The following is a 12397-nucleotide window of genomic DNA, read 5'->3' on the forward strand; positions in this document are numbered from 1 at the left end:
GCGACCGTTTGTTGTTGTGGGGATGTGGTGAACAGAACATCATCAATCTTCCCATGATGTTGAAACCTAAGAAAAGACACACACATGCACACACATGCACACACACACACCTACTCATCAATATGTTCTATGAGGGCATAATGACTACCATCTCTGAGAACAGACCTGATGTGAGTGACACTGTGTGTGGTGCTGGTTTTAGTGGTTATGAGGTCACTGTGGTGCAACCCCAGTATAGGCTGTGTAGGATAAAAAAACATGTCATTATATGTTTGCTGGCCAATTAAGCTCCCTAGAAACATAGGTTTTCAAAAAAGAGATCATTATTCTAAATGTTTTTCACAAAGTCTCTCTTGAAAGTGATTTATATCAATGATAATTAAAGGTTACATGCAAGTTTCATCAAACTTTTCAACAGCTATGTTTTCTATACAAAGACCAACTGACAGAGGAGGAGAAAGAGAAACTGAAGAAGAAGAAACTGTACTACGAAACAAAGATTAATGATATAAAGAATACTACTAAAGAGCTTTGGAGCACCTAAATTACATTTTAGGCATGACAACAACAAATTCTGAACCTACACATCCATGCATAACTGACCAAATTATGAAAGACAAGCATTGTCATTTTGAATTCCTTAAAGTGATTGTGGAAGATGTGAAAAAATATTTGTTGTCTATCAACAATAACAAGCCACCTGGGTCTGACAACTTGGATGGAAAATTACTGAGGATGATAATAGACAATATTGCCAACCCTATTTGCCATCTCTTCAACCTTGCCTACAGGAAAGTGTGTGCCTTCAGGCCTGGAGGGAAGCATAAGTAATTCCGCTATACCAAGAATAGCAAAGCATCCTTTACTGGCTCAAACAGCCGAACAATCAGCCTGTTACCAACCCTTAGTAAAAAAATTGGTGTTTGACCAGATATAATTTTATTTCACAGTAAAAAAATTAACAACAGATTTTCAGCACACTTAAAGGGAAGGGCATTCAACATGTACAGCACTTACACAAATACAGATGATTGGCTGAAAGAAATGAATAATAAAAAGATTGTGGGAGCTGTTAGACTTCAGTGCAGTTTGACATTATCGATCATAATCTGCTGCTGGAACAACGTATGTGTTATGGTTTTACATCCCCTGAATATATTGTGTATCGGGAGTTACCTGTTTAACAGAACACATAGGGTGTTTTTTTAATGGAAGCCTCTCCAAAAGATTCCAGATGGAGTCAGGCATTCCCCAGGGCAGCTGTCTAGGCCCCTTATTTTTTCAAACTTTACTAATTTCCTGCTAATGACTCTTAGTAAAGCCTGTGTGTCTATGTATGCGAATGACTCAACACTATACACGTCAGCTACCACAGCAAGTGAAATCACTGCAACACTTAACAAAGAGCTTCAGTCAGTTTCAGAACAGGTGGCAAGAAATAAGTCCTAAATATAATATTAGTTAGTCCTAAATATTTCTAAAACGCATTGTATTTGGGACAAATCATTCACTAAACCCCAAACCTCTACTAAATATTGTAATGAATAATGTGGAAATTGAGCATGTTGAGGAGACTAAACAGCTTTGAGTAACCCTTGATTGTAAACTGTCATGGTCAAAACATCTTGATGCAACAGTAGATTGGGAGAGGTCTGTCCATTACAGGAGGTTGGTGGCCCCTTAATTGGGGAGAACAGGCTCTTGGTAATGGCTGGAGTGGAGTTAGTGGAATGGTATCAAACAAATAAAACACATGGTTTCTATGTGTTTGATGCCATTCCAATTACTCCGTTCCTGTTACGTCCATCATTGGAATGAGACCTAAGTGCAGCGTGGAAAGTGTACATCTTTCTTTATTTTAGATAAACACCAAAAAACAACAAAAGATAAATGAACGTAACGTTCTGCAGGCTACACAGTAACTGAACAAAAACAAGATCCCACAAACTCAGGTGGAAAAGAGGCTGCCTAAGTATGATCCCCAATCAGAGACAACGATAGACAGCTGCCTCTGATTGGGAACCATACCCGGCCAACAAAGAAATAGAAAACTAGAATGCCCACTCTAACCAAATAGAGAAATGAACATGCTCTCTAAGGTCAGGGCGTGACAGTTCCAGACATTATTATGAGCCGTCTTCCCTTCAGCAGCCTCCACTTCTGTCCATAATAAATCACGTCTCCTCTTTCTTAACAACGCTATCAACAGGGCAGGTCCTACAGGCTCTAGTTTTGTCACACCTGGACGACTGTCCAGTCATGTGGTCAGGTGCCACACAGATGGACTTAGGAAAACTACAGTTGGCCCAGAACAGGGCAGCACAGCTGGCCCTTAAATGTATACGGAGAGCTAACATGAATAATATGCATGTACATATCTCCTGGCTCAAAGTAGATTAGAGATTGACTTCATCACTACTTGTATTTGTGAGAGGTTTTGGCATGTTGAATGTACTGAGTTATCTGTTTAAACTATTAGCACACAGCTCAGACACCCATGCATACCCCACAAGACATTCCACCAGAGGTCTCTTCACAATCCCCAAATCCAGAACAGACTATGGGAGGTGCACAGTACTACATAGAGCCATGACTACATGGAACTCTATTCCACATCAAGTAACTCATGCAAGCAGTAAAATCACACAACCTGCACACCCAGTGGCCCTATGACAGGAGTCTAACATACAGTGGCAGTGTTGAGAAAGGAGAAAGGTTACTGTAAAGCCAGACAGGTCATAGCCAGACCCAATAAAACCCGATGCTATAATTCAATCACCCTCAGTTTAACTGATTTATGAAGCATGGAATCTGTACATTCTTGACATTCTTGAACAGGAATTGGAGCAGGAGTTTAGTACATTTGTTCAACGTTTTACTCAGGACCCAGAGGCTGGAATTGAAGTGAAGAACTGAGCAGGTGCGTGTGTGTGTGTGTGTGTGTGTGTGTGTGTGTGTGTGTGTGTGTGTGTGTGCTCATGTGTGTGTAGAACATTTCCTACACTTTCCTCTCCCAGTCTGTCTATTTCCTTGTCCCTGCCAAAATAAGCAATTAGCTGTGCTCCCCTTTCCAGACACACAAATACACACACACTCATTCACACACTCACACACACGGGCACACACACATTAAGCAGTTTCCTCCCTGCAAGTCCTGTAGAGTTAGCCCCAACACCAGAGAACCAGACAGGGCCTGTAGAGGAAGCCCCAACACCAGAGAACCAGACAGGGCCTGTAGAGTTAGCACCAACACCAGAGAACCAGACAGGGCCTGTAGAGGAAGCCCCAACACCAGATACCCAGACAGGGCCTGTAGAGGAAGCCCCAACACCAGAGAACCAGACAGGGCCTGTAGAGGAAGCCCCAACACCAGATAACCAGACAGGGCCTGTAGAGGAAGCCCCAACACCAGAGAACCAGACAGGGCCTGTAGAGGAAGCCCCAACACCAGATAACCAGACAGGGCCTGTAGAAGGAAGCCCCAACACTAGAGAACCAGACAGGGCCAGTCGGCAACCAAGAAAGCCCTGCTTTCAACACACTAAGATAAGGCTGACTCCAACACACACACACACACACACACACACACACACACACACACACACACACACACACACACACACACACACACACACACACACGCACACACACACACACACACACACACACACACACTGCATTATTCTGCTTTCAGGAAATGTAAACTCAAGAGATTGTTCAGACCATGTTGACATATTCAGGAGAGGGTAAATCATTGACAACCAGATATGTTCTGATGTCAATAACACTGACACTGACACACACTGATACTGACACACACTGACACACACTGACATTGACACTGACACACACAGAAAATGACACACACTGACACTGACACACACTGATACTGACACACAATGATACTCACACACACTGACACACACTGACACACACACTGACACACACTGACACACACTGACACTGACACATACTGACACACACTGACACTGACACTGACACATACTGACACACACTGATACTGACACACACTGATATTGACACTGACACACACTGATACTGACACACACTTACACACACTGATACTGACACATACTGACACACACTTATACTGACACTGACACTGACACACACTGATACTGACACACACTAACACTGACACACACTGACACACACTGATACTGACACTGACACACACTGACACACACTGACACACACTGACACACACTGACACTGACACTGACACACACTGACACACACTGATACTGACACACACTGACACACACTGACACACACTGACACACACTGACACTGACACACACTGATATTGACACACACTGACACTGACACTGACACACACTGATAATGACACACACTGACACTGACACACACTGACACACACTGACACACACTGATACTGACACATACTGACACACACTGACACTGACACACACTGACACTGACACACACTGACACACACTGACACACACTGACACACACTGACACTGACACTGACACACACTGACACACACTGATACTGACACATACTGACACACACTGACACTGACACACACTGACACTGACACACACTGACACACACTGACACACACTGACACACACTGACACTGACACTGACACTGACACACACTGATATTGACACACACTGACACTGACACACACTGACACTGACACACACTGATACTGACACACACTGACACACACTGATACTAACACACAGTGACACTGACACACACTGACACTGACACACACTGACACACACTGATACTAACACACAGTGACACTGACACACACTGACACACACTGACACACACTGATACTGATACTGATACTGATACACACTGATACTGATGCTGACACACACTGACACACACTGACACTGACACACACTGACACACACTGGCACTGACACACACTGAAACTAACACACAGTGACACTGACACACACTGACACTGACACACACTGACACACAATGATACTGATACTGACACACACTGACACACACTGATAATGACACACACTGACACACACTGACACACACTGACACACACTGATACTGATACTGACACACACTGATACTGATACTGACACACACTGATACTGATACTGACACACACTGATACTGATACTGATACTGACACACACTGATACTGATACTGACACACACTGATACTGATACTGACACAGACTGACACACACTGATACTGACACACACTGACACTGACACACACTGATATTGACACACACTGACACTGACACACACTGATACTGACACACACTGATATTGACACTGACACACACTGATACTGACACACACTGACACACACTGATACTGACACTGACACACACTGATACTGACACACACTGATATGACACACACTGACACTGACACACACTGACACACATGACACTGACACACACTGACACACACTGATACACTGACACTGACACACACTGACACACACTGATACTGACACACACTGACACACACTGACACTGACACTGACACACTGACACACACTGACACTGACACACACTGACTGACACACACTGACACACACTGATACTAACACACACTAACACTGACACACACTGACACACACTGATACTGACACTGACACACACTGACACACACTGACACTGACACATACTGACACACACTGACACTGACACTGACACATACTGACACACACTGATACTGACACACACTGATATTGACACTGACACACACTGATACTGACACACACTTACACACACTGATACTGACACATACTGACACACACTTATACTGACACTGACACACACTGACACTGACACACACTGACACACACTGATACTGACACACACTAACACTGACACACACTGACACACACTGATACTGACACTGACACACACTGACACACACTGACACACACACTGACACACACTGACACTGACACTGACACACACTGACACACACTGACACTGACACACACTGACACACACTGACACACACTGACACACACTGACACTGACACACACTGATATTGACACACACTGACACTGACACTGACACACACTGATAAAGACACACACTGATACTGACACACACTGACACTGACACACACTGACACACACTGACACTGACACACACTGACACTGACACACACTGACACACACTGACACACACTGACACACACTGACACTGACACTGACACACACTGATACTGACACACACTGACACACACTGACACACACTGACACACACTGACACTGACACTGACACTGACACACACTGACACACACTGATATTGACACACACTGACACTGACACACACTGACACTGACACACACTGATACTGACACACACTGACACACACTGATACTAACACACAGTGACACTGACACACACTGACACTGACACACACTGATACTAACACACAGTGACACTGACACACACTGACACACACTGATACTGATACTGATACTGATACACACTGATACTGATGCTGACACACACTGACACACACTGACACTGACACACACTGACACTGACACACACTGGCACTGACACACACTGAAACTAACACACAGTGACACTGACACACACTGACACACAATGATACTGATACTGACACACACTGACACACACTGATAATGACACACACTGACACACACTGACACACACTGACACACACTGATACACACTGACACACACTGATACTGATACTGACACACACTGACACACACTGACACTCACACACACTGACACTGACACACACTGACACACACTGATACTGATACTGACACACACTGATACTGATACTGACACACACTGATACTGATACTGATACTGACACACACTGATACTGATACTGACACACACTGATACTGACACACACTGATACTGATACTGACACACACTGATACTGACACAGACTGACACACACTGACACACACTGACACACACTGACACACACTGATACTGATACTGACACACACTGATACTGATACTGACACACACTGATACTGATACTGATACTGACACACACTGATACTGATACTGACACACACTGTTACTGACACACACTGATACTGACACAGACTGACACACACTGATACTGACACACACTGACACTGACACACACCGATACTGACACTGACACACACTGATACTGACACACACTGACACTGACACACACTGATATTGACACACACTGACACTGACACACACTGACACACACTGATACTGACACACACTGATATTGACACTGACACACACTGATACTGACACACACTGACACACACTGATACTGACACTGACACACACTGATACTGACACACACTGACACACACTTATACTGACACTGACACACACTGACACTGACACACACTGATACTGACACACACTGATACTGACACACACTAAAACTGACACACACTGACACACACTGATACTGACACTGACACACACTGACACACACTGACACACACTGACACACACTGACACTGACACACACTAACACTGACACACACTGACACACACTGATACTGACACTGACACACACTGACACACACTGACACACACTGACACTGACACACACTGACACACACTGACACTGACACACACTGATACTGACACACACTGATACTGACACGCACTGATACTGACACACACTAACACTGACACACACTGACACACACTGACACACACTGACACACACTGACACTGACACACACTGACACACACTGATATTGACACACACTGACACTGACACTGGCACACACTGACACACACTGATAATGACACACACTGATACTGACACACACTGACACTGACACACATTGACACTGACACACACTGACACTGACACACACTGATATTGACACACACTGACACTGACACTGACACTGACACACACTGATACACACTGATACTGACACTGACAAACACTGATACTGACACTGACACACACTGATACTGACACACACTGATAAACACACTAACACTGACACACACTGACACTGACACTGACACACACTGACACACACTGACACACACTGATACTGACACACACTGATATTGACACACACTGACACTGACACTGGCACACACTGATAATGACACACACTGACACTGACACACACTGATACTGACACACAATGACACTGACACACACTGACACACACTGACACACACTGACACACACTGACACACACTGACACTGACATTGACACATACTGACACACACTGATACTGACACACACTGACACACACTGACACTGACACATACTGATACTGACACACACTGACACACACTGACACTGACACACACTGACACTGACACTGACACACACTGACACACACTGATACTGACACACACTGACACACACTGACACTGACACACACTGACACTGACACACACTGACACTGACACTGACACACACTGACACACACTGATACTGACACACACTGACACACACTGACACACACTGATACTGACACACACTGACACACACTGACACTGATATTGACACTGATATTGACACTGACACACACTGATACTGACACTGACACACACTGATACTGACACTGACACACACTGATATTGACACACACTGGCACTGACACACACTGATACTGACACACACTGATACTGACACACACTGACACTGACACTGACACACACTGACACTGACACACACCATGAGACACAATGATCCTTTACACACTGACACTGACACCCACTGATATTGATACTGACACTGACACTGACAAACACTGACACACACTGATACTGACACACACTCATACTGACACACACTGACACACAATGACACTTTCACTGACACACACTGAAATTGACACTGACACACAGTGACACTGACACACACTGATGCTGACACTGACACACACTGACACTGACACACACTGATACTGACACACAATGACACTGACACACACTGACACACACTGACACACACTGACACACACTGACACACACTGACACTGACATTGACACATACTGACACACACTGATACTGACACACACTGACACACACTGACACTGACACATACTGATACTGACACACACTGACACACACTGACACTGACACACACTGACACTGACACTGACACACACTGACACACACTGATACTGACACACACTGACACACACTGACACTGACACACACTGACACTGACACACACTGACACTGACACTGACACACACTGACACACACTGATACTGACACACACTGACACACACTGACACACACTGATACTGACACACACTGACACACACTGACACTGATATTGACACTGATATTGACACTGACACACACTGATACTGACACTGACACACACTGATACTGACACTGACACACACTGATATTGACACACACTGGCACTGACACACACTGATACTGACACACACTGATACTGACACACACTGACACTGACACTGACACACACTGACACTGACACACACCATGAGACACAATGATCCTTTACACACTGACACTGACACCCACTGATATTGATACTGACACTGACACTGACAAACACTGACACACACTGATACTGACACACACTCATACTGACACACACTGACACACAATGACACTTTCACTGACACACACTGAAATTGACACTGACACACAGTGACACTGACACACACTGATGCTGACACTGACACACATTGACACTGAAACACACTGATACTGACACTGAAACTTACACTAGTAACAAACAATAACAGCACTACAGACACAGCCTGACACAAAGGAGCTTGGAACTCTCTCTCTCTCCCCCCACTCTCTCTCTCTCTCGTTCACTGTCCTCTCTCTCTCTCTCTCTCTCTGTTTGCCATTTACAACCAGAACCTTTATTTCCCTCCCTCTTGTCCCTCTCCCCCAGGTGTCTCTGTGTCACCAGCTGTAAGGGGACATCGAGAGGATGAAGAAGGCGAGAGGAGGCAAGTGTTTGGGGGTGTGTGCACGACCTTCCAAGCCCTGGCTGTGCAGGTGAGTCAAGGTCAAATGTCACAAACCAGCATTCCCTCCGAGCTATAGTTGATTAATGTATTGCATTACATTGTATTGTTACTGGGTTTATACACATTTGGTTGCTAAGGGACTTGACATTTAAATCTGGGTTACTTACACCAGTATTATAATAGCTATTACCAGTAATATAACTGAAAAAGACCAATGATCAATGGAGAAGGAATTTTACAGCATAACTCCACATCCTTTAGGCAAATATTCCGTGATCAGAAGGACTGGAGTGGAAGAGGGAGCGGAGGAGGAGGAAGAACATTTCTGTTCTATTTCTGAGAGGTTTTTGGGGAGAAAATGTATTTTTCTGCACTGTTACATAGCGACAGAGTTTGGATGCAGTTTCTTCTCTCTCACCATATTTCTTTATTTCTCCTTCTCTCTCTCTTCCTCTATTTGTCTCTCCCTCTATTTCACTCTGTCTCCCTGTGTTTGTTGTGTGTCTGTTGCCATGCTCTGCCTGAAGTGAGGGATTTTGACCTGCTGACTCAGTGATGGTCAGTGAGGAAGGAATGGAAAGAGCAAGATAGAGGTTTGAAAAGATTTTCAGGCTTAGAGGGAATTATTCCAACAAAGAATGGCAGAAATGTTTTGTTCTTCGAACGTCAGTCCTCAGCCTGTATGACAAATGTATTCTCAACCTGAACTTTGAACCTCACACTCTTCCTTTAACCTCCTCCCATTCCCTCTCATCCCCATATTACGCTTCACCTCCTTTACCCTCCTCCCATCTTTTTCTCCCTCTTCCCTGTCATCGTTCTCTCCCAGCACTGTCAGGTGTTCTAACCGGAGGATTTACCTATGAGCCAATGATCATGGCTTCTCCGTGCCACTAGTGTGAAGTGAAGTAGCTAATTTGATGCATGGTTTTCAGATCACAGACATTATAAATATAACACAACGTCCAACGTGTAGATATAGCGAGTTACAACTAAATAGCAAACGCGACATACACTTAAATATATAGTAAGATATATAAGATATGTCTTGCCTTTTCAGACGGTCGGTTTGTAAACCCTACATTTAGCTAGCTAGCTCTCTCCACTTTGTGAATGCAAACACGAGGTTCACACTTGACACTGACACAAAAAGTCATTCCCATTCCTTAAGTTCACAAAACAAAAGTAAATGTCCAAGATGTGTAAAAGTCTGGGTAAAAAGTATTAACTGATAATGACTTTTCAGACAAGTGGACAGTCTAGTACTAATTTCTTTAATGCAGTTTAAGCACATTTTTTTCTTTTTTTTTCTTCATAAAAACAACCAGAATCAAAAAACATGAAATAAACCATAAAGAATTCAAATGTGTTATATAATTAAAAATAGATATTTGGCTTTTCATAACAGCTTTTCATAACAGCTTTTTTAAATGAGATTATCACAGGGTAAACACAGTCTACCCTTTCTGCACGTCACAGGGTAACGTTACTATGCTATGGCAGGGCTGGCGTCCATAAAGGGTAATGCGATACCACTTTGACTAAACTACTGCAAGGAACTCGAGAGCATCCAAGGTCAGTCGCTGTGTCATTTTTTTCTCCTCTCTTGTCCTTTCTCTACTTCTTCATTGGTTTTTATCTGTCCCATTTCTCTGTCTCTTTCTTCCCCCACTCTCTTATCTCTTTCTCTCTCTCTCCCTCTATCCCTCTCTCGCTCCCTCCCTTTCTCTCTCTTCCTCCGCTTCTTCCTCCCCCCTCCCATATTTTTCCCATCTCTCTGTCTGACCTGTTTGGCACTATCATCTCCCACAACATGTTCTGGTTCTCATGACATCATCGCAACGACCAAATAACAGGAATCAGGGTGAGTTGTGATGACAGGTGTACATAAAATACAGCACCCACTGGGCACAGACGTCAATTCAATGTCTATTTCACGTTGGTTCAACGTAATTTCATTGAAAGGACATGGAAACAACGTTAATTCAACTAGTGTGTGCCCAGTGGGCAGGCTTCACTATGTAAGAAGACAAGGGTAGAGACTAAACTTTTATCAGCACAATTACATTTTTTACAATATTATCCATCCCATCCTCATCACGGCACATTTTAATTATAGAAGTAAAAACAATGACCTGGGGTAGTTTTGTTGTGTTGTTTTCTTATTCTATTTTCCCCCTAGTAATTGCCTGCGTGTGTCCTCCTTGTGTATGTTCCCCAAAGCCAGAGTTGTGCTGTTTTACACTTGGTTTTCTGGAGAGAGAGGGAAAGAACATTTCTATTAGGCGCAGAGCAGTGTTTGTGTCGGGGATAGAACAGAAACAGACAGCTCTACCTTAAAGCAAGTAAACAACCCACGGTTCATACTAACCGAGACATTATATGTTGATTTCGGGAATTA

General features: G+C 43.9%; 1 protein-coding gene across 1 annotated transcript in view; it reads left to right on the top strand.

Moving 5' to 3' along the window:
* The window catches only part of LOC135524920 (uncharacterized), a 27913-nt gene extending 17070 nt beyond the window's left edge, over positions 1–10843 (top strand). Inside the window, 2 exon segments of the mRNA XM_064952761.1 lie at positions 9936–10024; positions 10826–10843. Coding sequence (XP_064808833.1) covers positions 9936–10024; positions 10826–10843 — 107 coding nt within the window.
* Positions 10844–12397: the final 1554 nt, after the last annotated feature.

The sequence above is a fragment of the Oncorhynchus masou genome, chromosome 31, assembly GCF_036934945.1.
Source record: "Oncorhynchus masou masou isolate Uvic2021 chromosome 31, UVic_Omas_1.1, whole genome shotgun sequence".
Lineage (NCBI taxonomy): Eukaryota > Metazoa > Chordata > Actinopteri > Salmoniformes > Salmonidae > Oncorhynchus > Oncorhynchus masou.